The sequence below is a fragment of the Aspergillus novofumigatus genome, assembly GCF_002847465.1.
Source record: "Aspergillus novofumigatus IBT 16806 chromosome Unknown P174scaffold_2, whole genome shotgun sequence".
Lineage (NCBI taxonomy): Eukaryota > Fungi > Ascomycota > Eurotiomycetes > Eurotiales > Aspergillaceae > Aspergillus > Aspergillus novofumigatus.
The window spans coordinates 2,568,542-2,595,388 of NW_020194275.1; the positions used below are offsets into that span (position 1 = coordinate 2,568,542).

At 50.8% G+C, this 26,847-nt stretch overlaps 11 protein-coding genes across 11 annotated transcripts; 5 read left to right on the forward strand and 6 right to left on the reverse strand.

Moving 5' to 3' along the window:
* Positions 1–830: 830 nt before the first annotated feature.
* Positions 831–2,500, forward strand: mpkC (mitogen-activated protein kinase mpkC; the record flags this gene model as incomplete). The annotated part of the gene is made up of 9 exons (XM_024829591.1): positions 831–886; positions 974–1,021; positions 1,103–1,232; positions 1,285–1,328; positions 1,406–1,505; positions 1,561–1,917; positions 1,974–2,055; positions 2,121–2,304; positions 2,365–2,500. The coding sequence occupies 9 exons, from the start codon at positions 831–833 to the stop codon at positions 2,498–2,500; spliced, it is 1,137 nt and encodes a 378-aa protein (XP_024685769.1).
* A 394-nt stretch (positions 2,501–2,894) lies between these two features.
* Positions 2,895–3,393, forward strand: P174DRAFT_501805 (uncharacterized protein; the record flags this gene model as incomplete). The annotated part of the gene is made up of 1 exon (XM_024831047.1): positions 2,895–3,393. Exon 1 carries the CDS (start codon positions 3,010–3,012, stop codon positions 3,391–3,393), a length of 384 nt encoding a protein of 127 aa, XP_024685770.1. The 5' UTR covers positions 2,895–3,009.
* Positions 3,394–3,447: 54 nt separating this feature from the next.
* Positions 3,448–5,246, reverse strand: P174DRAFT_438987 (putative neutral amino acid permease). The gene is made up of 3 exons (XM_024826675.1): positions 4,890–5,246; positions 4,398–4,836; positions 3,448–4,304 (listed from the first exon to the last, which is right to left on the reverse strand). Exons 1-3 carry the CDS (start codon positions 5,080–5,082, stop codon positions 3,542–3,544), a joined length of 1,395 nt encoding a protein of 464 aa, XP_024685771.1. The 5' UTR covers positions 5,083–5,246; the 3' UTR covers positions 3,448–3,541.
* Positions 5,247–5,559: 313 nt separating this feature from the next.
* P174DRAFT_510260 (polysaccharide deacetylase family protein) lies at positions 5,560–6,662 on the reverse strand (the record flags this gene model as incomplete). The annotated part of the gene is made up of 4 exons (XM_024831656.1): positions 5,560–6,165; positions 6,220–6,496; positions 6,558–6,581; positions 6,650–6,662. 4 exons carry the CDS (start codon positions 6,660–6,662, stop codon positions 5,622–5,624), a joined length of 858 nt encoding a protein of 285 aa, XP_024685772.1. The 3' UTR covers positions 5,560–5,621.
* A 531-nt stretch (positions 6,663–7,193) lies between these two features.
* Positions 7,194–9,002, forward strand: P174DRAFT_384946 (putative amidase). The gene is made up of 3 exons (XM_024823228.1): positions 7,194–7,309; positions 7,370–7,992; positions 8,047–9,002. Exons 1-3 carry the CDS (start codon positions 7,281–7,283, stop codon positions 8,982–8,984), a joined length of 1,590 nt encoding a protein of 529 aa, XP_024685773.1. The 5' UTR covers positions 7,194–7,280; the 3' UTR covers positions 8,985–9,002.
* P174DRAFT_384947 (SDR family NAD(P)-dependent oxidoreductase) lies at positions 9,003–10,145 on the reverse strand. Its single transcript, XM_024823229.1, has 3 exons — positions 9,985–10,145; positions 9,456–9,911; positions 9,003–9,384 (listed from the first exon to the last, which is right to left on the reverse strand). The coding sequence occupies exons 2-3, from the start codon at positions 9,760–9,762 to the stop codon at positions 9,089–9,091; spliced, it is 603 nt and encodes a 200-aa protein (XP_024685774.1). The 5' UTR covers positions 9,763–9,911; positions 9,985–10,145; the 3' UTR covers positions 9,003–9,088.
* Positions 10,146–10,362: 217 nt separating this feature from the next.
* On the forward strand, positions 10,363–13,722 carry P174DRAFT_402249 (C2H2-type zinc finger protein). Its single transcript, XM_024823951.1, has 6 exons — positions 10,363–10,571; positions 10,665–11,099; positions 11,153–11,440; positions 11,494–12,538; positions 12,599–13,014; positions 13,076–13,722. The coding sequence occupies exons 1-6, from the start codon at positions 10,442–10,444 to the stop codon at positions 13,300–13,302; spliced, it is 2,541 nt and encodes an 846-aa protein (XP_024685775.1). The 5' UTR covers positions 10,363–10,441; the 3' UTR covers positions 13,303–13,722.
* On the reverse strand, positions 13,723–14,850 carry P174DRAFT_384953 (ferritin-like domain-containing protein). Its single transcript, XM_024823230.1, has 2 exons — positions 14,732–14,850; positions 13,723–14,681 (listed from the first exon to the last, which is right to left on the reverse strand). Exon 2 carries the CDS (start codon positions 14,660–14,662, stop codon positions 13,880–13,882), a length of 783 nt encoding a protein of 260 aa, XP_024685776.1. The 5' UTR covers positions 14,663–14,681; positions 14,732–14,850; the 3' UTR covers positions 13,723–13,879.
* A 662-nt stretch (positions 14,851–15,512) lies between these two features.
* Positions 15,513–21,114, reverse strand: P174DRAFT_438991 (putative ABC bile acid transporter). Its single transcript, XM_024826676.1, has 3 exons — positions 20,737–21,114; positions 15,587–20,660; positions 15,513–15,529 (listed from the first exon to the last, which is right to left on the reverse strand). Exons 1-2 carry the CDS (start codon positions 20,799–20,801, stop codon positions 15,704–15,706), a joined length of 5,022 nt encoding a protein of 1,673 aa, XP_024685777.1. The 5' UTR covers positions 20,802–21,114; the 3' UTR covers positions 15,513–15,529; positions 15,587–15,703.
* Positions 21,115–22,753: 1,639 nt separating this feature from the next.
* P174DRAFT_364943 (putative ubiquitin conjugating enzyme (UbcC)) lies at positions 22,754–23,628 on the forward strand (the record flags this gene model as incomplete). Its single annotated transcript, XM_024822031.1, has 3 exons — positions 22,754–22,819; positions 22,957–23,083; positions 23,150–23,628. The coding sequence occupies 3 exons, from the start codon at positions 22,754–22,756 to the stop codon at positions 23,626–23,628; spliced, it is 672 nt and encodes a 223-aa protein (XP_024685778.1).
* Positions 23,629–24,879: 1,251 nt separating this feature from the next.
* Positions 24,880–26,797, reverse strand: P174DRAFT_438994 (S8 family peptidase). The gene is made up of 3 exons (XM_024826677.1): positions 26,375–26,797; positions 25,369–26,307; positions 24,880–25,304 (listed from the first exon to the last, which is right to left on the reverse strand). Exons 1-3 carry the CDS (start codon positions 26,741–26,743, stop codon positions 25,125–25,127), a joined length of 1,488 nt encoding a protein of 495 aa, XP_024685779.1. The 5' UTR covers positions 26,744–26,797; the 3' UTR covers positions 24,880–25,124.
* Between the last annotated feature and the right edge of the window lie 50 nt (positions 26,798–26,847).

Consider the following 26,847-nt stretch of genomic DNA (forward strand, 5'->3'; position numbering starts at 1 on the left):
ATCATGGAACTGGAAGCTGTGCTGTATCTATCTAATCGATATTATCTACCCGAGGGTAAACAGATCAAATGATTTACTCCTGATATTCGTGTGCCGTTGATATGATATATCCCCCCGTCCGCTGGTCATCCTGCAGTCAGTTTGGGGAATAGTGCTGTTTTACTGTTGTTTGTTGTTCTGGTTCAGATACCAGCCAGTACTTGCTGGGTACTTACTACTACGTACTGCTTAGGCCCACCTACTTATTGCCTTCCATGTTTTTGTGCCCCTTTCATTTTCTCAGCTCACTTTTATGCCTGGCATCTCAGCCCACCAATTGAAATCCAACGCCTAGGCTATCCCCATCGTCCGTCAGCCTCCACTTACCTACCTACCTTACGGCCCTTACCCTTGTCTAGGTACCTATTATTATTCACTCCCCATCTATCTGTCTAGTCTACTCCGTATAATGGTCTGGATCGAACAGTCGAGAATCTCACCTGTCCCTTTCTTAATCGTCACTAGCTCGGTTGCGTTTCCGGAACTTTCCTCAAGCATGGATGTGTTTGTGTCACTTCGTTTACTACTGCTAGTACCTCCTAGAATCATACTACGGACTCCCAGCCCTCTCAGGTACTTTTCCTGAATCTTCTGGCTGGCTCGATCCCGTAAACAAGCCACATAGTCACTCGGACACCTGCACCATCCACACCCCCTCTTTGGACATCTGATTACCTGGTTCCCTGCCGCCTCTTCCCTCCGATCAGATTATGAAATTCGTACTATCATTACTCGCTTCGGATTTCCATTGTCACAGAGGTCACAATACCTGACCGCTCGGCCCTATCCACATGGCTGAGTTTGTCCGTGCTGAGATCTTGGGTACGAAATTCGAATACACTACGAGGCATGTTTGTTTTCCGCTCGTTGCGCTTGGTCTTGGACCAACAATCGCCGAGAAGGACAAGTTCGTCCAGCTAACTACTGTGATTAGATATGTGAACCCGCAGCCCATTGGTATGGGGTCTTTTGGCCTCGTCTGGTATGTACTTACTGCGGTGGCATTACCGCTGCTTACTGGCTTCTAACTGCGTCTCGTTACTAATAAGGCGTACACCACTAGCTCGGCGTTCGATCAGATAACCCAGCAGCCAGTTGCATTGAAGAAGATCATGAAGCCTTTTGACAGCTCGTCTCTGGCTAAGCGTACATATCGGGAAATCAGGTTGTTGAAGTATCTTCGACACGAGAATGTATGGCATCCTGATCCTGTTGCTGAGAGGGAAAATTGACCCTGAACTCTAGCTCATTTGCCTGCGCGATATTTTCATATCTCCTTTGGAGGACATGTAGGCAACTATTCTCGTGGCATCTTCGCCTTCTTTGTTTTTTGATGCCTTTTGCTGGTATACTGATATCAGGTTAGCTACATAGCTACAGAACTTCTAGGGACTGACCTCGGACGCCTTTTGAGCATCAAACCTCTTGACAGCAAATTCTCTCAATACTTCATCTACCAGATCTTAGTATGAACATCAAAGCTGAGGAAGACACCAACGTGCCTTGCTGACTGTCAAATAGCGAGGCCTGAAATACATCCATTCCGCTAATGTGATTCACCGTGACCTGAAACCAACCAACATTCTCATCAACGAAAATTGCGATTTGAAGATATGCGATTTCGGTCTCGCCCGGCTGCAGGAGCCCCAGATGACCGGCTATGTTGCAACCAGATACTACCGCGCCCCGGAAATCATGCTAACCTGGCAGAGATACGGAGTTCAAGTGGACGTTTGGAGTGCGGGCTGTATCCTTGCTGAGATGCTACGGGGTAAGCCGCTTTTTCCTGGGAAGGACCACGTTCACCAGTTCCACCTCATCACAAACATCCTTGGGAATCCTCCTGATGCGGTGATTGAGAAGATCACCAGTAAGAACGTAAGTGCACTTGACTCACTGATCAGATTCGTCACCCCACTGATTGTGACATCCAGACCGTGAACTTTGTGAGATCTTTGCCATCACGAGAGCCTCGAGACTTATCGACTGTCGTCCCGAAAGATACTGATTTCGATGGTAAACACCCTCTTCGGAAGATAAAAGAAATGGCCGGACACAGATAATAACACACCCCTCTATAGCCATTGACCTTCTCAAGAAGATGCTGGTTATTGATCCCGACACGAGAATCTCCGCCCAAGACGCTCTGAGACATCCCTACCTGGCTCCGTATCATGATCCTACCGACGAGCCTGTAGCTTCAGGGCCCTTCGATTGGTCATTTGACAGTGCAGACTTCCCAAAGGAGACTTGGAAGATTATGATGTCAGTATTTGGGTTCCGTTTACATTGACACTTTTGATTAATGTGCGGAAATCTTCATAGATATTCCGAGGTCCTTGACTATCTCAATGTCCACAACCCAGCCGACCCAGCGCCGTTTGATCCATCTACCCCATTTGATCCGGGTGCTCTTGAGCGGGAGTTTTCAGAATTTCTCAGTGATTCGGGCCAAATCTAATTTAAGGCTGCTCGGTTGCGCAATCTCAAGTCACTCATTCTGTCTAACCGGCGAAATGACTAGGTAATGCAGAAGACGGATCCATGGAACAAGGAGATTGTCAACCACCCTCAAAAAACAGTTATCCAACCGCAGGACCGGGACAACTCAAAATAATGCCATTACGCCGAAAGTGATTCTTTCATGATGAAATTGACATCACACCGTCGACCCCTCTTTCTTATACGTCCGAGCGAGATATCCTAGCCTGATATTTTCATAATGACAATGAAATTTCATGATCCTTTTTACTTACTCCTTCACTTCCTTTGTAGAAGGGCTTAACCGTTGTACACGACAGGACAATCCTCTCTTTCTCGTGTTTGCCCCAATACTACTAACAGGTCCCGCCATTTGGCTGGAGGTAAGCCATCAGAACATGGACTTGAGCGGCCTGATCCAACCTCTTCAGGGCTGTGCTGTTTGATATCGCTTTAAGTGTCCCATTCTTATTCACATTAGAAGACAACATGTTTCTCAACACTCAAAACCTCCTGCTTGGCGCTCTCGGCCTGGCATTACTCATAAACACAGCAGGTTCATCACCAGCATCCGCACCTGCAAACCACCCTGTTAGATGGCGCCTACATCTCTATCAGAACACCCGTTGCTCAGGAGCAGATACCGTCTACTCGGGCTCTGGCTCGCTGAAATGCGAGAATGAGATCTTGAACGGCGGTGCGTTGGGCTACATCAATGAGATGCGTCAACCGCCTTGCGAGGTGGTACTGTTCAGCGATGCGAAGTGTAAAAGGTCGATTGGCACTATTGCGCCGGATAGTCCGAGGAAATGCCAGGCTCCCAAGGTTGAGGGGAAGAAGGCTGAGATTCGCAGTTTCGAGGTGAGGTGTTAAGTGACAGCGTGATTGATTACATTTCTTCTCTGTATTATGTATGGGGGGTTGATTGCAGTCTAGGAGATGAGAGAGATAAAATCATAAAACATATAACCGGGCAACGGATATCCCAAAATACTCCAGAAAAAGCAGAATACAATGAGAACTACGAGCCTGTACCGCTATTGTCCGCGCACGAGAACGCCTGGTCAATCCGTCCGTTATGGTAAGCATCCATAATCTGCACCACTACCCCATATGTACCTCCGATAGTCATAAAGATCCCCAGTAGAATCATACCCACATGCAGACCGTAGATGACGAGCCGGCCCACGCTCCCCCGCCGGTAGTGCTGGTGACTATAAATCCACAGCCACCCGGGCAAGCAGATCGCCAGCGGCGAATAGCAGAGACTCCCTACCAAGGCAAGCACATACGTGAAGATGGGGATGGCGCTGGCCAGGATGAATGAGATGGCGGATAGGGTGATAGTACAACCCAGCCAAGTCCCCCAGTGGACGAGGGTGTTGGCCTGGAGATGCCGCGAGTGGCGCAGGATCCGCACGAAGAGATACTTGGCCCCGACGTGCACGTACAGCGCGCCGCTGACGACGAGGCCGGGGAGGGCGATGCCGTATGCGACGCGCTTGACGGTCTCGCCTGCGCTGCCGAGCGAGGGCGAGGCGATCCACTTGCCGCACCAGGCGTAGATGACCAGGCTGAAGGCGAGGTAGGAGGTTGTCACGAAGCTCATACTCAGGTACACGGCTTTGGGGTAGTCTCTGGGCTTGCGCATCTCCGAGATGACGGGCAGAAAGGCGGAGGTTGCGGCGCTGGAGCAGAAGATTGTTGTGGAGGCGGTGATGCCTGCGGCGAAGGTGGGATGGCCGATGGCGCGGAAGCCGAGGTCGAAGGGGCCGGTTTGGGGGCTGCGGCGGGGCGATCGCGGGTTGTGACGCCGATGCTGCCGTGAGAACTCGTCAGTTTTGTCTGTCGTGGAGGCCGTAGGGGGATAAACGTACACGATGATGAACACGGCAGCGAAGACGCTGAAGAACCCAACCCAGGTGAGCCAGCCGACATGGGCGAACTTGCGGACACTGGCGAAGAGGGCAACGATGGCCGTGGAGATGAGAGACCAGTACACGGTGCACATTGCATGTCGGGACAGGGCATTGAAAGCAGCTGAGACGCCGATGATGCCGGAGGAGGCAGTGATCACATAGGCCAGGATGAACATCACGCCTACGATCTCTCGCATGAGCGGGCCCCAACGGCCTCCAGCTAGATGCACCATGTCCACGATCGAATGGCAGCCGGGATAGGAGTTTCGGAAGTTGCCCAGGACAATAGCGCCATAGGCGTTGAGGACGCACCAGCCTACGAGGTTGACGGCTCCTGGAAACGCACCCAGGTCATACATGACCGACGGAATGGAGAGGATGCCGGTGGCAAAGATCACTATAGGGGTTTAGTCACGGCAAATGCAACGCTGTCAAAGCAGATATGCATACCCTTGAGAAAGATGACAGCGGCCTGAAGCCATCCGACAGTGCGAAAGTCCACCTGACCCTCTCCTTTCTTGAAGATCTCAAAGCTATCTTCACCGGACTGGTACTTCTCGGACTGGGAAACCGCAACATCGTCTGCGAATGGTTCTGCAGGCGAGATTTTGAGGTCTTTGCCCTCGGCAGGAGAAATTGACATGATGGTCGAAGCTCGGTTAGAATGATGGTCTGAGTCGAGCTTCACCATATGTGTCGTGGAGGTTGGATTTTTATATACCTCATCACTGCCAATACTGCCCACTTGGATGACCAAACGGGGACAAGCACACGCGATAAGGTTTCCATCTCAAGCCTACAATCATGATATCCCATAGGGCAGTGATAAAACTAGACGGTCTCAGCGTGCTGATCCACATTTCCGCATGGAGAAAAGATAAGAAGATGGAAGAGGCTAAACCCCAGAGTTGGAGTAACGGTCAGCCCGAAAAGAGATGGGGTAAGGAAGATTGACTATCATTTTGAGGATTACATACAAGTCATAACTGCTAGTCACTAATATTGAAATCTGGGGTATTTTCAGTATCTGCAGCTTTATTTTGGCAGTTGGAGTATTGGAGAGTGTTGGAGTCAATCCATCCAGGGCTACGTAGTACTAAACCACGCTTGTAGTTAATCCCCGAGAATGAGATACTTCATTTTGGAGAATCGCCCAATAACTAAGGTAAGCAGACTATACGTTTATTGCTTGAGGATGGCCCCCGGCTCGGCTGGCATGAGAGCGCCTGCTGGTGCTGGGTTTTCCTTCTTGAAGATATCGCAGACCTGCTCCATAGTCACAAATTCCACTCCATCATGCTTTTTAAAATGCTCAATGAGTCTCTCATGCATGAGAAGCACCGGTGGCCGCCCAGAAACGTCCGGATGGATCGTGATTGGAAAAATGAAAGTGTCATACTCCCTGTAAAAGTAGTCAAAGTGATCGCGCCAGATGTCTTCCACATCACGGGGATTGACGAATCCATGACTGTTGGAGGCTGCTTTGATGAACATCATCGGAGGCAGATCGTCGATGTACCAGTTTGCGGGGATCTCCACAAGCCCCGTCTCCTGACCAGGGACCAGAGGCTTCATCCACTCTTCTGCTTTCTTGCTGTAGTCGATCTTCGTCCAGGAATCTCCTGTCCGCAAGTAGTACGCTTGACAATCTTCGTGGCTCATGCTGTGGTCGTACTCGATTCCGTAGTCTAGGAGCAATTGTGCCCCTTCTTTGCTCGTTTCCCACCTAGGCCACTCTATTAGCAGAAAGATATTTGCAACGTACAAGAGAGCAACCTACCACGGGGCAACGCTTCCGCGCGGCGGTTTTCCGCAGAACTCCGTCAACATCCGGTAGGTTTTATGGAGGACATCCCGCTGCTGTTCGATCGTCATGTCCTTCGGGTTCTCATGCGAATATCCGTGGAGACCGATCTCATGGCCGGCGTCGCGCACGGCAGCCATGTCTTCGGGGAATGATTCTAACGAGTGGCCCGGGATGAACCATGTCGCTTTGATGCCGTACTTGTCGAAGAATTTCAGAAGACGTCTCGTGCCGACAGTGCCAGCCCAAACACCTGTTCATGGCCAAGTCAGCGCATGAGGAACCCGTAAATCCGCGTTGACCGCATGAATCACCTCTGCTGATGTCATTCGTTGAGTCTTCCCCCCGTAAGAACCGAGCCAGCCGGCAACTGCATCGACATCGACGCCGTAAGTGACGAGAACACGCTTCTTGCCCATTTCTGCAATTTTGAGCTTGTATCGACGTTAGAAGGTTTTGTTATTGGAGGCGCAAATGAGAGAGTATAACGAATGCTAAATCGATGGCGAAGAGCCACAAGGTCGGGTTCCCCAAGAAATACCTTAAGAAATTGTTGCAATTAGAGAAAATTTTCTTTCCAATTGGCGCAACGGTCTAAAGAAGCCAGTCTTGGATCGCTCGGTTGAGTCTGTAGCTGAAAAGGGCAGGACTTGACGCTTATCAGGCCATGCACTTCTCTTGTGCGGAGATGGGAATGTTCCCCTCACCCCCCAGGATAATGGATTTGATAGCAGTGGAGCTTACAATGACTACTCTGATATGGTAATGTTCATTCGGCTGTTAATCATTGATAATTCCAGCCTAGAAGTGGGGTTTGACAAGAAGACTCCAAATCTTTTCTCTCCAACATGCATGATAAGGGAGCTGTCTGTAGCAGTTGGAGTCTTCAAGTTGGAGTACTTCTCATACGTCCACGATGATAGCTGTTGAGTGCAAAGCTCGAGAATGAATTTGTGTAACAAATTCTTTTCATCAATCTTCCCAAGACATCACAGACCCCTTCCACGCGTCCAAGTTGTGTATATCCGAGGGTCATCATGTCGGTCCTGTTTACCTCGATTTCCCCGTAAGTTCGATCTCAGCGTGATGGATCATCGTAAGGCCAGAACTCACGATGCTCATACAGAGACAACCCTGTGAAGAAGGAAGACGCGCAAGTCCTTCTGAATAATGTTGGCCTCTCAGTCAACCCCGATGAAGCAGATGATTTTCATACTCTCCTAGCAGCCGTCCATGACTGTGCAGAGGACGTCGCGAAGCTCCCAGATTACCAGCCTGTGCCGGATCTATCACGTTATCCACGACAAAACATCCGACGACCGTCGCCGGAAGAGCAGGCTTTTGGTCAGGCGTGGGCGCATAAATTCTTGATCAAGGGTAACGCCGATGGAGGTCCGCTGGCTGGGAAGACGGTCAGTTTGAAAGACTGTATTGCAGTCGCTGGGGTCCCTCAGCTACTGGGCAGCGATGTGATTCCGTCTTGGACACCGATCACCGATGCGACAGTTGTTACGCGACTCCTGGATGCCGGCGCTGATATTTTGGGTACCTCGACGTGCGAAAACTTTTGCCATTCTACCGGCTCCTATACTAGTGCTCAGGGTATCGTCGAGAATCCTTTTGCGGCTGGTTATTCTGCCGGCGGTAGCACATCTGGCGGAGCTGCTCTGGTGGCCGGTGGCTTGGTGGATATTACAATAGGTGGTGATCAAGGGGGGAGTATTCGAGTGCCTGCGTCACTATGTGGCTGTATGATCGCCCCAAATAAGACAAGTTGAATGCCTCACTGATATTCTCCCGCAGGCGTTGGTCTGAAGCCTACACATGGCCTGGTTCCGTTTACCGGCATTTCAAGCGGCGATGCGGTGAATGACCATGCCGGACCACTGGCTCGAAATGTGCAAGATATTGCCCTGTGTCTGGATGCTATCAGTGGCTACGACGGAATAGACGACAGATCGCTCGGCAGTCCCAAGCCCGGATCAACAACTTTTGCTCAGAGACTTCACGCAGAGCCAACGAGGCTCGACGGCTTCAGGATTGCCTTGTTGAAAGAAGGATTTGAGCACGCAGCAGTCGATCCCGCACTCAGGGACTGTGTCAGGACGGCCGCCCAGAGATTCACAGAGCTCGGTGCCGCAGTTGAGGAGATTTCTCTCCCAGAGCACTTGCAAGGCCCCGCCATCTGGACAATCCAACAGCGCATAGCAGGCTCCATGAATCTCCTCGGACATGCCCATGGAAGAAGAGGCCTGTATCTGACCGAAATGGAGCGTGCAAGGCTCCCGTGGACAAACGAGAGCTATCAGAGGGCGTTCCCCGCGACGAAGAACGTCATCATCAACGGGTTGTACCTTAGCTCGCGCTTCCCTGATCTCTATGGCAAGACCATGAACATTGGCCGGAGGCTCCGAGATCTCTACGAGGCAATCTTTGAGCAGTACGATGTGGTAATCATGCCTACTACTCCGGTCGTTGCACCTAAGCACGGGAAGCGTGGTCTGCCGTTGGAGTCGGTGAAGCCGAGCATGGGTCTCACGATAAATACTGCGATCTTTGACGTAACTGGCCAGCCGGCAATGTCTATACCTGTGGGATTTGCCCCGGCCAGGGACAATGCGGACGTCCAATTGCCGGTCGGGATGCAGATTGTAGGAGGTCTGTGGCAGGAGTCGAAAGTGTTGCGAGCCGGTCGTGCATGGGAGACCCATTTCAACTGGAGGGAGAATTCTGACAATTGAATGTTTAAACTAGATACTGTCAATTTGCACTATCTTGCTAGAAATATTGTGCGTTATTAGAATACTTCGCGAAGTACATTATGCCTTCGGTCTTTGCCGAGGGTCTAGTTGATAGTATAACCACCATCAACCACCAAAGCATGGCCCTGCACGAAGGAAGCAAACGTCGAACATAGAAAGAGAACCGCATCTGCTACCTCTTCTGGCTTGCCCATTCGTTTCATAGGCGCAATGTCCACGGCAGGCTGTAGCCGCGCACGCACCTCCTCATTGCCGGTTGTCATCGGGGTCTCAATGACCCCGGGACAGACGCAATTCACGCGGATGCCGTCCGCAGAATAGTCTATTGCATCGGCTCGAGTCAAGCCGATAATGGCGGCTTTGGAGGCGCAGTATGCCGCTGTTGTTTTCAAAAAGAGTATCAGTAAAGGCTCAAGCGGCATCTCGAGTTGAAGAAACAGGAGCGCTTACGGGCCCCAGGACGCGAGACAATCCCCAGCTGACTGGCGATATTGACAATACTCCCCCGTTGCGGTACATGTTCCGGATCATGGCTCGGTAGAGGATCCTGTCTAAGCATCTGCTTCAACTCTGCTCGGGACGACAGCCAGCAACCCCTGTAATTGATATTGGTAATGCGGTCAAAGTCGTCTGTGCTTGTCTCTGTTGATCGGCCCGAGTCCCCAAGTATGCCGACGCAGTTCACTGCATAATCGATACGACCGAATGTGCGCACCACTTCATTCATAAAGGCCTCGACGAATCCCTCGTCCGCCATATTCCCTGCTCTTACTACCAGTCGGGTATTGGGGTGAAGAGAGGAAATAGCGTCTCGCGTCTTTTCCAGAGAGGATTCGTTGATGTCTGTTATGGCTACTCGCTCGCATCCCGCGGAGGCAAACGCTTTTGCAATTGCTGCACCAATCCCTGGGAAGTCTCAGCAACAAGGGGATTTCTTTTTTGAAAGACTTGCTCGAGGTCTAAGGTAGATAGAATATACCTGTTCCACCGGCCCCGTGATGACTGCAACACCGGGAAATGAATACGCTCGCACCATAGCTGTATCTCTGAGACAGTATCTATCTCGCTGTGACGATGGCGTTGAAATGGCTCAACCAAACTCAAGTATCTTGCTAGATAATGATGATGCTCATCCTGTGCGCGGGGTAAGGAAGGAAGAGCATACCTATCTATCTGTTGGGGTCACTTTGGTTATCTATTATCTATGATCTACCCCGCCCAGCCGTTGGGGTCAGTTACGTACTGACGGTACTGTATTCTATTCCCATTCCCCTCGACTCTCCCCCGGTCGCACTGTTCCTCTCCGAGTCCAACCTCCAAAGACGCGCAGTCATCTAGTCCACTTGCTCAACCTTGCCGTCTCCAAGTGGAGAGACTTTCCTTCTTTAGTATCAACCTCAGAATTAATTGTATTGTTATGCACCCCAAATGTCTTGATGTTGTCTCAGTCGTCGCAGCCCACACGCGGCCCTCGTCGCTCGAGCGTTGGAGCAAAGACTCGCGTGTGCGTCCATTGCGGTCGGAACTTCAGGAGAACAGAACATCTTGAGCGGCATATCCGTACTCGTAAGGGCCTCTCCAATCATCACCAATGAGCGTTCGCTTTTCTGTCTATTGGCAACTATACCGTAGACATGTCTTGCTGATGGCTCTGCTCAGATACTAAAGAGAAGCCGTTCGTCTGTTTCTGCGGGGCGGCTTTTACACGCCGTGATCTCCTCAAGCGGCACACACGTATCTTGCACCAAGACAATGGTCTCTCTTCACCTAGCTCTCAACCTGAACAGGTAGCCAAGGATCAGGTTCAGCCAGTGGGTGTTCAGGTGCCCAAGCAGGCCGAATCCCATATTGCCCAAGACCATCATGATGCACAACCTATGCCACGGGCAGAGGTTCCTCTGCCCGTAACCCCTACTATAGGACAATGGCCCGGTGCCCATCCTGCATCGTATCTGACAGGCGAGCAAAACATGCTCCACGAGCGTGGTAACAATACAGGCCTGGAGACGCATCCAGCAGTGGCTCACGATGCGGATATTCTTCAAGCGGCACAGCTACTCCTCCCCGGAGCCTATCGAGACAGTCAACCCGTTGGTAGGCCACCGGCCGTCATATTGATCAATCAGTAGTTTGCTAATTGCTCTTAGCGCAACCATTGCCGTACCTTCCTGAAGAGCTGAACCATTTCCAGGATTTCACTCATTTCCTGGACTCGATCGGCTTGCCGGCGGAATGGGTTCCCACCGAAGGTGAGATCTCGCAGGTTCACAGTGCAGTTCCAGCCGAAGTCCCCGATCCTGGCCGAGCAACGAGAGAGCAGCTTAGCTCAAATCGTCGAGGCCAGACGAGGGGATCCCGCGATGACTCGCCGTTTAGATCTTGGCTACCATCGGTACCGCCAGGTGATCAGAGCCTCGGAACTGTGTCGGATCATGGTATGTTAACTGAGAAATTGAAAAGAAGCTGTTGTGTCTGACGTACAGTTCAGAACCCCCTCAGACCGCAACGAATTATTCGCCTCTTAAGGTGACCGAAGAACAAAGACTGCGGCTCGCAACCTCTCTAGAGGAATTCCGTCACTTAATACCTGACTTCGTTCTGCCGTCTCGGCACACGCTGACAAGATACTTGACCTCTTTCTTTGATGGCTTCCATACACATTTACCTTTTATACACCTCCCCACACTACGGATCAATGAACGAGCACCAGAGTTGATATTAGCCTTCTTGACTGTGGGTGCTCAGTACCGGCTTGAGCACCGTAACGCCGAAAGGCTTTTCTACGCCTCAAAAGCAATCTTACTTCACAGGCTCTCCAAAGAGGCGCAGCCCTCCACTGGAGGGTCGTACAGCAATGCCATCCAGATGCCGCTCTCTACTGTTCCGGGGACGTTTCACCAACAGGCGCCCTCTTCGATTCCTCTTCCTTTAGGCAATGCTCCCGGATGGAGTGGCTGGAGGCAGATAGAGAACATCCGCACCCTGCTTGTCTTGATGGGGTTTGCAAGTTGGGAAGGACCCGAACTAGTTCAGGAAGCCTTTGGTTTACAGCACCTGCTAGTGAGGTGTTTGCGGGAATTTGGCTTAACTGAGAACATCGCAGTAACTCCGAGACATTCGCCTATGCATTGGCATGAGTGGGCAGAGGATGAGTCCGTTCGCCGTACTCGACTTGTTTCCTTTTGCTTTGTTCATGTCCACAGCATCGCGTATAATATCTACCCGGTGCTTCGAAGTAGCGAGGTACACTTGCGGCTGCCCTGTTCCACTCAGGAATGGAAAGCCACCACAGCTAGTGAATGGGAGGCCGCGCAAAAGGAGGTTGGCTCGCAACAGTTGTTCTTCCAGGATGCGCTGGCCCTACTTCTGCAGAAGTCACGAACGCCTGTCATGTTGGATCCGATCCCTTCGCCATTAGGCAACTACATTCTACTCCATGGCCTTCTACAGCGCATTCATCTGGTCAGCGAACTTTCCATCCCTAATGGAGACCAGTCATTTTCATTACCCACAGAGGAATTAAATAAACTGGAGTGAGTCTCGCTATATGTTGAGCTAATATCGCACCAAATGGTAAACTGACCATTGCACAGGAGGGCACTTCGTTCCTGGACTTCTGTCTGGCAGCAAGCACCGGAGTCCAGTCTCAATCCCCATAATGAAAATGGTCCCATTCCCTTCACGTCGAGCTCACTTCTGGGGTTGGCCTATGTTCGCCTTTCTTTGAATCTAGGGCCCTACCGCCAGTTGGAGACCCGAGACCCATACGTCATTGCTGCGGCGCTACATCGATCACCGCGGCCGGGACGAAGCTATCGACTGACGCCTGCGCTGATCTATGCTGCGCACGCGTTAAGCATTCCTGTACGCCTGGGAATTGACTATGTTGCACGTAGTCAAGCCTTCTTCTGGAGCGTCCGACATTCTATTGCCAGTCTGGAGTGTGCAGTCCTCCTGAGCAAATGGCTACTGTCTCTAGCAGAGGCAGGAAATCAAACAACTCTGAGTGGTATGAGGCGACACTGTTCGGATGCTCTCGTCCATTGCTGATTTGCTAACTTTCGATGCAGAAAATGAGAGTCGAATCCTGCATTGGACACGTTGCATAGTCGAGGAAGCATATGCTTCAATGGACCTAGAAGATGGGGAGACACCCCCAGGTCAGGATCCACGAAGCCTTGGATATGCAGTCATCAAACTGTGGGCCCGCCTTTTCCGGCGAAACACCCAGTGGCCCTTCATCAACGTGATGGGCGAAAGTCTAGAAAGGTACCTGTCCTTGATCAGGCAGGATTGAAGACGTGGCAACAGACAAAAGAAGAAGGAAGGAGAATAACTCTGGACCTGCCTCGGAGTGAAGCGGAGTGCATCGAATTCACTGATCCGGCACATCCGGGGTCTTACTTCTTGCGACAAGTCTGCTTCGTCACCCGTCAAAGACACCGGAGTGGCGGTTCGTCATGGACTTGTCCAAATCCGACTAAGCGGTATGTCTCAGATTTCAAGGGACTTGAAGCAGATATGGCTACTACTCTGAGCAGCAAATTGTGCAACGATGGAATCATGACAGTTTTGGATACCAAGGGTGATCGGCGCATAAGGAGCCATTGTCTATAGATTATTCACGGTACATCGGATTTTGATAAGGAACGTGTATATACATGTATATAAGAAGAAATCGCGTATCCGTACATATTGTCATCAATTAATACCATTGAGTAACAGGGCATTATGCTAAAGAAAGTAGCCCACGTTATTAATTACAGCAACACCATCCCTTCCGTCTTAATAGGTACTGAGGTCATGAGGGTTTACTTCGTGCCTTTGCAGGCGGCTTTGGAAAATAACACAATATACAGCCCTGTTTTAACGTTTTACCAGAATCGTCTCCTGCTAGACCCCGTAGAAGTGGCCGTATCAGAAGCGGAGCTAGACGTGGCGGTCGACGAGGAAGAAGACGAGTTCGTTGAAGAGGAGTTGCCACCCAAGGTAGCGATCAACGGCCCGATGGTAAGATTTCCGCAAGGGGGCCGAGGCGCCGAGACGCATCCCTTGAAGTAGCGGCCCAGCTGGCCAGGGCTGGTGCCGTTGGAGAGCACGTAGCTGGGGCTGTAGGCGCGCACCAGCGAGGTAACGTTGCTCTGGAAGACGGAGGCCTGCTGGGTCGTGGCGAGGTAGGCGGCGTGGCCGGCGTGCTGGGCGGCCAGACGGGCGATCAGGAACGAGACCTCCGGGGCCTGGGTGTAGCCCTCGAGGCCGATGAGGGCGGCGGAGGCGTTGGACTCGAACGCCTGGGCGTTGCTTAGGAAGGCCTGGCTGCTGTCCGGGGTGGGGAAGGTGAAGTTGCAGCCTGGTGCGGTGAAGTTGCCGATACGCTTGCCGAGTTGCTGCGCGGCGCGGACGCCGAGGCGGTTCTGCTGGCCGATACCCTGCAGGTTGGAGGCGTAGTTTGCGGTGGAGCTGTTCTGCGCCGAGTTGAGGAAGGTCTGGTTGGTTGCGACGGAGGCGTAGTATTGCTGGACCATGTATTCGAGGGCCCAGGCGTACTGGACGACCTGGACGTCGCCGGACTTGGGGGCGCAGTAGCTGTTGTTGAGGGCCGCGGTGGTGGCCGCGCCTGCCAGCAGGAGGCCGCTCAATGTCGGGAGGATATGCATGGTGAGCGTCAGAAAGTCACTGGGGTTTGACTGGGTGATGCGTCGAGACCGTAGGAGCAGTTGATATACTTCAAGGTTGAAACGGAATACAGCTTGCGCCACGCGTACTTCGGCTGAGTGACTCTCTTATAAGCTCCCTCAGTGGTACAGTCCAAGTCCTTGCAGTCATTATGAACAACGACGACTGTTCAACCGGTCATGAATGCAACTGTATGATGAAATTTGGACTATTCCTGTATACAATTGAGTTTGTTCAGGCGGGAATCTATGCCCATAGAGCTGTCTTCCCGGCTCCGTTGCATCATTGACACCAGTCACTAGAAACTCTGTTTCCTCGGAACCAGTCGCAAATCACACCGAACAATGGTCGAACGGCAAGAATTCTTCGACCTAGACCCTGCGATTCGGGATCTTCTGCATGGCACGAAGCTGAGGGGTACGCGTCCATCTGGTGAGATATCCGATCTCTTGGCCACCATGATCTCATGAACGGCGGGCTCCCGTACGGCTCCGAAATTTGCAGCCGTGATATCATGTCCGCATCGGTGAGGCCGAGTCAAGGGATCATCCCTCGTCTTTTGAGATCCAGTAGCATTGTCTCTCACGTTTGCCGTCCCACATCTAGATTTGCTGCCGATGATCCCAAGGGAGTTCTTTCAGCCCTTAGAGATGGGTGTATGGCGTCGGTGATGCTCGTCTCTTACTCTTTTGGGCATCGACAATCATGCGCTAGTCCGAAAGAAGAACAGGTGGAAGACTGAGGCATCATTCAACTTCCTACTATCCACACTGCGCTACTCAGCACGAAAGGAAATTGCAGCATTCTCATAGTAATAAATATGCGCTCTTGCCAAATATGAACATGATGTAAGGAGAAGCACTCTAATCGCCACATGTGCTAGAATAATACTGATCAGTGCTAAGAATAAGGTGGCCTCCCAAAAAAAGATATACGCGACTTTTGGTCCCTATATTTGTAACAGGAACCCAAACGAGGAAGAGAAAGGAACTGATTAACAGGCAGTATGTATGTATAGAGCTCTATGAGTCATCAACAAGGCGCTTGTTTTCCCATGCCTTTTTCGCACCGTCCAAGAGGACCTCTAGATTGCCACTGTTCTCGCACATGCTACGGAACATCCCATCTTGCTTGTTGATCAGCGTCCAGGGATGATCGTACTCAATGACCCGGCCATGATCAAGCACTAAGACTTTATCATAGTCAATGATGGTTTGTAGGCGGTGTGCAATTGTGATAATGGTGCTCTCTCGCAATTCCCGCAACGTTTCTTGGATCTTGGAATCAGTGTTGTAGTCAATAGATGCGGTCGCCTCATCCATCATCAGAACCTTGGGGTTCTTCAAAAGGGCGCGCGCAAGGCACAGAAGCTGCCTCTGGCCTTGAGACAGATTCGAGCCTGATTCGGAGACTGGAGACTCCAGGTTGCGGAAGATATTCTTATTGTCTTGAACAGCGGCGCCATCCACGTCGGCTCCATGGGCCGATATGAAGTGCGGTTCGGCGACTGACCCGGTGCTAGCCGTGATAGGAGTTGCCGATCCTGACGTTCCCGACCCGATGAGGTGGACACGACGAAGGGCTGTGAAGATCTGTTCATCGCTGAATAGGTGGAACGGATCAAGGTTGCTTCGAATAGTCCCTGTAAAAAGAGTTGGATCCTGGGGCACAATCGTAATTGCTTCCCGCAAGTCGCGGAGTCCAATGGTGCCGATGTCTAGTCCGTCGATGAGAATCTGACCCTGCTCTGCCTCAAGTCCTCGGAAAAGCGCAAGGGCGAGGGAGCTTTTCCCGGCACCTGTGCGGCCAACGATACCGACTTTTTCGCCGGGCTTGACTGCAAACGACACACTTCGAAGGACAGGATCAAGGTCAGCCCGATACCGGGTAGTGTAATTGATAAATTCGACGGCGCCTCCAGTGGGCCAGTCGGCGGGCGGCCTCGAGTCGACAATTACTGCCTTGGCTTCTTGCTCAACGTCAAGGTACTCTTTCACTCGTTCAACCGAGTTCATGCTCTGCTGAACCTCCGAGTACAGGCGAACCAGCCACAGAACGTTCTCGGTGAAAGTAACTGCATACGTGAGCGACAGGCCAGCAGCACCAGCGTCAATGTTCCCGACATTGATCAGAACGAAAGTGGCTGTGAAGAACGAAACTAAGGCGCCAGTGATGTCCACACGGAATGCCAGCCAGCGATTTGCAGCCCAGAGATATATGTGGGGACGGTTGTAGGCATTGATGTGCCGGTGATTGTCGACTATGAACCGCGGACCATCGCCATACGCACGAATGGTGACGACGCCGTTCAAGGTCTCGCCGAACTGCTGGTAAAGAGGACTTCGCTGTACTGACTCCAGTCTCTTCATATCACGAGACGCGTTGAGATAAACGGCCCCTAGAGCGAAATAGACCATAGATATGAAGATCGCCGCGATCAGGAAACCAGGAGTTATGACAGAGATCAAAATCACTATCATAATGACGGAAGCCAAGCAGTGAATCATACCAATAGCGACAGGGGCGACTTCTTGGTCGACAGCTTCTATATCCTTGGAGAACCGGTTCATCAACTGACCCAGCGGGGTTGAATCGAAGAACTTGAACTTGGCATGCATCACGGTATCTAGAAGGCGCCTGTGGATCCGGGAAGATGCGTTGAGAGAGCCCCAGAAGAGAACACCCTCCCTCAATAGGGAGATTAGGACGTAGCCAATTCCTAGAAGTGCGTAGACTCCCAAATAGTAGGAGACCTTGACATCGCCATCGGCCGCTGGACTTCGTTGAACACCGAACTGGGGAACGTAAGAGTTGGAAGTGCGCGGAACGCCCCCAGCATTAAACGACGGGAATTTGAATGTTGTCGCAGCAGCGTAAGTGCCAGCATCAACTGAGTCATTTGCTTCAACCTGATAGGAATTCGCCCACTGTCTGATCCAGATGTTGGTCGAGACCGATCCCACTTGCTGCAAGCTGAAGACAAGAGCAGCACTTATCCAGTAGTACCAGGGACCCATCGATCTGAGGTAAAGCTGAATGGTCGACCACTTGATACTTCCGACAGCTTTTGATTCAGTCAGCTTCGACTGTACATTGTCCCCTTTCTGATCCTGCGTAGTCGGTTTACTAGATCCGTTCACCTTCCCGTTTGTTGAGGGCTGTTCCTCCGTGTGTCCGTCACCCCCGTCAGATGGCATGCGTGATAAACGAGGGGTACTGGCTCTCGAGGTGGGCCGAGACTTGAAATAGTCTTCGCCAAAAACGCCCGAGCTAGCGATATCATCTGGGCGACCTTGAGCGGTAATCTTACCATTGTCGAGGGCGACGACAAAATCGGCTTGAGGAACTGTCAGAGCGACGTTGTGAGTTACAAGTACACAGGTTCGGTTCATCATCAGTGGACCTCTGAGAGCCTCTCGGAAAATGTGCTTTGCAGTGTGAGAGTCCACGGCACTGAGACAGTCGTCGAGCAACAGATGACGAGCCCTGCTGTAGATAGCGCGAGCCAGTGAGATTCTCTGCTTCTGTCCTCCAGAAAGACTGATACCTTTCTCGCCAACCATGGTTTGATCGCCCGCGTCGAGAATGGACAAGTCGCGCTCGAGAGCACAGGCTTTGATAACGGCCCTGTAGCGACTCTCATCAAAAGGAGAAGCGAACACAATGTTCTCTTTGACCGTAGCGTTGACAAGCCATGCTTCTTGTGCACAGTATGCGACACTCTCAATGAGTCCAGTTTGGGGATCAGCGGGCAATTCAGCTCGATTGGCCGTTCCGCCAGGTATATGGACTCGGCCTTCTAGCAGTTTCATTTCACCCAAAAGTGCCATCAATAAGGACGTCTTTCCAGAACCAGTGGGCCCAGCGATGATATTGAGTTTACCAATATGGAAGGACACGTTCATATTGATCAAACGGAAGGCCTCCCCGTTGTCAGAGGCGTCCCCATGGCTGTCTTTCTTGGGAGTGCCCCAGGAAAGAGTAGCGTTCTCCAATGCAATTTTAGGCGTCGTTTCAGGATCCGTGCCTGTGCTCAATATTCTGTACTTCTCTGTCTCCTCTTCATTGAGATATGTATCCACACGGTCTAGGGAGACTTTTGATTCTTGAACATGAGCAACCATATCGGCCAGCTGATCCAAGGGTACGCGGAGTAAGGAGAACATAGACAAAGCCGGGAAAGCGACCGATGGTGTCAGTTTCTTCTTTTCAACCACGGTATACAAGAAGAATGAGGTGAAGGTGATGAGAATTGGTGTGCCGTACCAAACCGTTGCGGCGAATGACCACAGAATGTAGCGATTCCGTAGCGATTTCAACTCCGCTCTGCGCTTCTCGTCAATAATATCTTCGAAACGCTGTTCCCAAGCGAAATATTTAACAATACGAATGTTTTGAAGGACCTCGTTGGTTGCGTGGATACGTGCATCAGTTCCAGCCAAGATCTGGTTCTGCAACCTAGCGAAGCTTTTGGCAATAAAGAGATTTACCGGAAGCATGAGGACCATGAGAACGATCCCAGCGAAGGAGCTGAAACCAAGGAGTCGATACAGAAGTGTGACAGCAATGATGATTTGGACAGGAACGCTAGCCCAGAGAAAGTGAAGATAGGCGCCCACTTCGCTGACCTTAAAAGAGTCAATGGCCATCAGGTTGATGATGGTGCCGACATTGGCCAACTGAGCCGGATCTGCCTTGGCGGACTCTGCTGGAGCTGGAGTCTCAGAATCCACTGTGGCCTTCTTCTTCTGCTTGCGGCCAAAGGAAAAGATCCTGTTCTTTTTGCCGGCCTTCTGAGCTTCTTCCTTCTTCTTTGGTGCCTCAGGAGAGGAACCGGCTTTTCGGCGCAGAGCTTTGGCGTAGATTTCGCCGATAATAATAGCACGAAGCTTGACACCTAGCTTTCGGCCAATCCAAAGAGCCTGTCCATCAGCGATACCTTGGATAGCTCCAGAGCAAAAAAGAAGGATCGCGTACAGCCAGGCTGCGTTGGTGGTGGTTGATCTGGGATCCTCGACATATTCCAGAATAGCTTTGAGAAGGAGGGTCGGCAGATAGGTGAAGAGATTGGAGAATATCGTCCATGCACCCTGAAGCAGGAGCGTGCCGTAGAAATAGCGCCCGAGCCTCCAGACTAATGAGCCTTTGGGCTGCTTGCGGCGAAAGTCCTCCAAAACTGTAGCAGCTTTTTGTGATGCTGTTAAGTTCCAGACATCGTCTAGTTCAAGCGGCTGTCTGTAACCCTTCCAGATTAGTGGATCTAACCAGGAGAAAGTCACTAGTGACAATAAGCTGGCCTTGGGATGTCTCGGCGGCTCTAATCCATCTTCACGTTGCACCAAAACTGCCTTGTTACCTCTGCGTGTGGTCACAGCAATGAGGAAGAGCAGTGTGGACAGTGCAAACTCGACGGCGCTCAATGTCAAAGCGCGTTTCGACGAGGGGTAAATGACGGTTGATCGAAACACAAAGAGGTTGAACAACCATTGCATACCATAAAGGGCCGCAGTGTGGTTCCACAACCGAGGAGACGATTGCAGCTTCAAAGTTGAAAGAGTGAATCGAACCAGCACTAAAAACAGTATATAGCCCCATGAAATCAACTTTCCCACAGCTGGAAGCGTCCCATTGTCGCCCCAGGCGTTGGTGTTCAGTATGATGACAAACGTGGTCACTAAGCCCACTAATGCAGCTATTTCCAAAGCTATGATGGCGATTTCTCCTCGCGGACGGTCGAGCTCCAATCGCGTCTGCTCCAGCTGCGTCGCCTTGAATAACATCGGATCGGTTTCCTCTCCTTCCTCTCCGTCCTCTTCATCAACTGGTCCAGTACTGGATACTCCATTCTCGGCTTCATCGTTCGCGAGGACCGTGTAAGCGATTCCCTTCTTTTTCACAACGTAGCGATGGACAACGCGGAGTACGATATACAATAAGGAGAGACCGCATGCTGCTAATGGAAATATAAGTTGCAGATATCTGTATTAACTCAAAATGCGTTAGACGGAGATAATTCTTTGCAAGTTGCAGGGACAGATGAGCGCTTGAGACATACTTGCGCTGAAAGCAACGGGAAACGTCATCAATGGCCCAGATGGGACCATGGCATTCTGGCAACATTTTTATGTTGGGACAGAATTATAAGTAGCAGAAGTAAGATCGAGAGCCACGTCGATTCTTCCGCCTCACATCCAGGTGCTGGAATGTAGTCCGCGGTGGATGACGTCGAAGCGTAAGAACAAGAACTTGCCAAAGCTACTCGCGTTACTGACAGCTTTCCAACATTGAAATCAGAACGAGCCTGGCATTGCCGGGGGTTCTCTCTAAACGGACGAAAAGCAAAGATATTTAGGTCAAAAGATCAAAAAGAAGGAAATGAATACGAAGAGGTCAAATCAAGGTGGTCGCGGAACCCGGAAGAATCGAATTCGACAGTATTATTTACGAAGTAGTATTCTGAAGAGTGATAGTCTAATACTAATGCAGTGGGTGGGGGGAAGGGGGCGGCGAGCAGATTGGGACTAGAGCACTAGAGGCGCTAGCTCCCTACTAGAAGCAAGAGGCCGATGCAACCCAGATCGACCTTTTAAAGCACTCCACCAACAATGATCTTCTTGTGCTATTATTTTATCACCATATGCAATTCCTTCTCTGAGTGTGAGTCAGACTGCTGTTAAAGGTCAAGTGAATCTTTTCCAGCTTTAGGAAACACAGAACACTTGGGGATGTCACTATCACTGTCCAAGGAAGTTGAGTGATTGCTCCGTAGGTGGGTGGAGGGTCACCGCTATCCGGGAGCTGCCTAGGAAACGAAGGTTTTATCATCATCACTCCATGGACAGAGCACGATGGTAGGTTTTAATATGAGTCAGTTTCATCAAAATCCTAGGTAAAGAGTATCTTGTGATGCTTGTTTCGCTTCTTGTCCTCTATGATGGTCTAGGCGCAGAACATCAGTACTCAAAGTAGTCAGCACCAGAGCATGTGATCAACCATCAACATCACTTATCACTTATTGCTTCCTGCAGCTTCTTCGCTCCCTCATCACACCGACACCGATATACTCCGGAGAAACTTACACATTTCCAATTACAAGCAGCTGCAGATCAACGAAGACGAGGGTCGGTATCTCTATCTTATCCGACTCGTGTCATCAATTAGGACTCCGACGGAGGGCGTTATTGTCAATGATAGTCGCGCGCTAGCCAGGGTTGTCTCAGACTCGGGGCATGCCGCATGAGTCGGCATGACTCACTGGAGGTGCGATGATCCCATCCAACAACAGGATGAGATAAACAAATGCGACGTGACAAGATACTTTGTCTTATTGGCCTGATCTAATATCCACCGGCATTAGAGAGGTGCCGTCCTAAGACGAAGGAGCAGCCTCTAACTTTGCGCTTGCTTTGACAGGACATTCAACCTACTTGGAGAGCTTTTCTTATTTCCATTCTGACTCTGGGATGATCTGATTCTCAAGTTTGAACTAGTATGATGGCATCAGATACTACGCCGTAATGGGTCCACCCAAAGAGATATCGAAGGACTGATTTGATGTCCAAGTCGATGTATAAGGTACCCTTTCAATGTCGGAATGGTCATAAAATGAAGATAGAATTCCAATTGAGTCTGAAAAAGCCTTCTGATAATTGGCCACCTAGATAGACATGGGCACATGGCTGCCTTCCTGCCCACTCTGTGGACCTAGGTACAGAGGTTCTGATTGTCTTTTGTATGCAGTAATTTTTCCTATTCTGGTGTAGCGCCACCCCGGGTTCTTCCGTCATGGATTGCCACAGCGGCACCGTAACCCAAAGAGGAAAGCCATGGCCAAAACGTAAGGCAGCCTTTGATCGTTCAGGCGACCACCCTGAGCTGCCCATGTATTCCCTCTTCCGTTCTTTTGTGTTCATTCACTAGTATTTGCTTTGTTATTCACCTCTTGACAAGGTGCTAGCCAGCTTACTCTGCCGCCTCTTTTGGGCTTACCTGCTTTGCAACACCCTCCTTGACAGGACACCTGCGTCCCTCCAATCGAACCTCGCGAGCCGCTTCCACTCCTTGTCGCCGCCATGGCGGAGCGTATTTTGATGAACGAATACAAGGCGTTGGCTAAGGAGGATTGGGTAAACATCGAGGTACGCCTACTCTATTATATGGATATGTTCAGGTTACGGGGTCAGGCTTTGGAGATCACGAACCTTGGGGAATACTTGGTCTACTGCCGCCTGTATCCTTGCAGATAATGACATCCAGTCTAACATGAACCTGGCAGCTCAATGACGAAGATATCTTCAACTGGAATGTCGGTCTTATCGTACTGAACCCGGACTCTCTGTACTACGGCGGTTACTTCAAGGCGTCCATGAAGTTCTCCAAGAACTACCCATACTCCCCGCCTGGTGAGCCCCTCCTGTGTTCCTTGTCTTCATCTCGGTCAGCACTGATCCTCATTACTTCTCATGAAGAGTTTCGGTTTCTCCACCCTCTTTACCACCCCAACATCTATCCAGACGGCAAACTCTGCATATCTATTCTACACGCGCCCGGTGAGGACGAGATGTCAGGCGAGCTGGCTTCGGAACGCTGGTCGCCCGCTCAACGTGTCGAGTCTGTCCTTATCTCGATCCTATCACTCCTAGATGATGCCGAAGTGTCATCGCCTGCCAATGTTGATGCCGGTGTCATGCTACGAAAGGACTTCGAGTCTTACAAGGCGCTGGTGAGGAAGGATGTTGAGCAGTCGAAGAAGGACATTCCTGACGGTTTCGTCATGCCCACTCATGAGTCCTCGATGAACAGACCAACAGAGAAGGCCGACGATGCAGACTTCTGGGCCGACAGTGAAGTCGACAGCGATGTGTTTGGGGGAAGTGACTCAGACGAGGACTTGGATCTTGACGACCAGGATACCGGCAGTGACGATGAGGAAGACGACCAGGATTGAAGGTGATTTGTCGCTGCTTTCACGAATTTTTAGAGGAGGATTTTACTTCTTTTGATCACGATCCTTCTGCGGGTCTCATTTCTGTGACGAAGATCTTATCGGCTTTATGCATAGCGCAGGCGCATCGGCGAGCTACGGGCTTTTTTCATTGATTCACGGCAATATCTATTGCAAATTTATCCATTACAGCTGGGTACCTTTGCTTTCTATCACATAGTTGTACCAACACTATCACTACTGCCGTCTTTGGTGAATTTCCTGATGTATTCTTGCTGCATTATATGTGATCTACGGGTACAGGAACTTTCCGAGCCACATTCCACTATGGTGGTATCCATTTATACCCCATGACAAGACCCCAAAACAGTCGTGAAATCTTCTACTGTAGCGAATGTTCCTTCCCAAACATTCTGCCACGGATATAGGTCAGATGTTAGCACAACAGCTCCCTATCTACAGCAAGTCCTAGTAAAACTCACACTCCCACCTTCTTCAAGCCCAAGGTACCTGGCCACCAAACACATGGTCCAACTCGTCAAAGACCACTATCCATCCAGATCCCCTTGATCCCTCGAAATCCCGTGCTTCTCCTTTGCCATTTTCCACAGGTCATACCACCCGACCCCAACACGTTGGCTTGTAAGCTGCGACTCTGACACAAATAACCTCCCAAGACTCACGGAAATCACACGCAAGAGAAACTTGTGCCATGAACTAAGGTAAGTTCCCTTCTCGGTTCATGTGGCTCCGTTTCATGTCGTACAGGACAACCTTAGTTTCGGATAAGCAGAGGGAATGTCTGGAGTCAGCTGTGTGTCAAAAACTGTCCCAGAAATGGTCTGTGTTAGCTCTGTCTACAGTTATTATCATGGCTTCGCATATTGTTTCTTTGTGGGTCAAGTAGAGAAGATACTACTAGCTGTCTGAATTGTCTCTATTCAAGGCTCATGGAGCGAGTGATTTGAACATTTTTCACAGGACGGGGATTATATATATAGCAAAGCAGTCGGCCAACAACCATTTCTCTCAGCTACGATGGTTCGCCTTTTTGCTTGGGGAGTATTCAGAATCAATCAATCACGCACTTCAGTAGGAGAATTGCGTAAACTAGAATAACACCATAAGACGGTGCTGATGTCCGCGTGACACATCCTTGTGCGAGTGCTGATCTCGAACCATTTGATCAAGATCTTTCAGAGCCGAGACAGTTTCATGTACAATTGAATAGATGCTGAATCTAAGTGGAATTGCGCATTCTTAAATTGCCAATCTGATGAAGCGCGCAAACAATACTCTATATCAGTCGTCAAAAGGTATGGGTTGTGGACGTGTATACTACGGTAGAAATGAGAGTAAATAAACGATGCAATCAATGCATCGACAACTGCATATAGCCAGAGCAAAAGACAAAAACCTGCGCCAGTGTTCCCTCATCAACGGCCTGTTCCCGAGTCCCATAAGATGAATATATGCCCTTGAACCATGAGACTCCACATCTATGCAACAGCAGCGTCATGGATCTCGCTGTAGATGGCACCAAGCTCCTCGGTGAGCAGTTTCTCGGCCTTGTGAACGAGACCCTCGAAGCGATCCTTGACGGAGGCAGTGACCTTGTAGCCGCCATTTGCAACGATGTCGGTATAGTTGGAAGAACCACCGCCGTTCCAGGCAAGGAGCTATAGAAGCCGTTAGCTCTTCTTTTCACACAAGTAGTATCGAATCATAGAACTGGAAACTTACGTTGGGAGTGTCAGACGGGATGTCTGTGAGGGCACCCTGCGTAGCAATGGCGATGATATCCTTCTTGAGCTTCTTAGGAGTGAGTTCATCCACAGCAAAGGCGGAGTCCTTAGAAGGCTGCAGAGACACAAAGTAAGCCAACAGACCGGCAATGTGGGGAGACGCCATCGAAGTGCCGGAGATGGTGTTGACAGCGTGCTTGGAGCCAATCCAGGTGGAGAGGATGTTGAGGCCAGGAGCGAAGATATCAGTGCACTTTCCATAGTTGGAGAAGTAGGCACGCTCATCCTGGAGCGTTGAGGCACCAACAGTAATGGGATTCTCGGCAGCCGCTGGGGAGTAGTTGCAGGCATCGGCATTGTCGTTACCGGCAGCAACAGCAAAGTGAAGACCAGCTTCAACACCAGCATTGACAGCAGCTTCAAGCGTCCTGGATTTGCCACCACCGAGACTCATGTTGGCAACGCTGCCCTTGAATCCCTTGATCTTACCGTCCTTGGCATCCTTGGCCTTCTTCAGGTGAGACTTGACAGCCCACTCGACGCCAGCCACGACATCGGACATTGTACCAGAGCCACTTGATCTGAGGACCTTGACGGCGTAGAGGTTGGCCTTCTTAGCGACACCATACTTGCGACCGGCAATGGTACCAGAGCAGTGCGTTCCGTGACCATTGCCATCAGCGTCCTCATCATCGGTAGGAATGGTCTTGCCCCACTGGGCACGACCTTCGAAATCAACATGGTCGACGTTGATGCCGGTGTCAATTGTGTAGGCGTCAACGCCCTCACCGCCCTCCGATGCATACAGGTACTTGTTGAATGTGCCAAAGGAGAGGCTGTCACGATGAGAGATACGGGCAAGACCCCAAGGAGCGCTCTTCTCAACAGTAGGATCCTCCATAGTGTGAACCTCGGAGTCCTTCTCGATATAATCAACCTGCAAAGAGTCCGATTAGCTATGGCTCCATGCAGTGACTAGGCAAGGGTTCTAGCAGGGCACTTACATCAGGGTGTTTGCGAACTTGCTCAATAACATCTTCATGGAAGTGTCCTGAGTAGCCCACAAGCGAGCCGGCGATGTCGAAGGTGTTCTTCAGACCGAGGTAGGCCTCCTCGCCGAACCCGAAGAGGGACCGTTTCCTCAACTCGACCCGCTCGCTCTGAGCACTGTGGATGTCCTGCACCCAAGAGTGATGAGCAGCCGCGGACTCAGCATTGACGTGCTTCTTGAAAACAACAATGTAGGAGTCTGGAACCTCCTTGGCGTTCATGGACGAGAGAATGGGGGCGGCTCCATTGTGGATGGAGTCAACAACGACAGGGGACGCCGCGACGAGCAACGGGAGTATAGAAAGGCTGAGGTAGCCTTTCATGATGGACGACTAGGACAAAAAGTCACGAAACAGATGGAATAATAAGATGAAAGATGGAATAGGTGGTTGAAGTTGGATGAAGGAGAGATGAAGGATGAAGACGA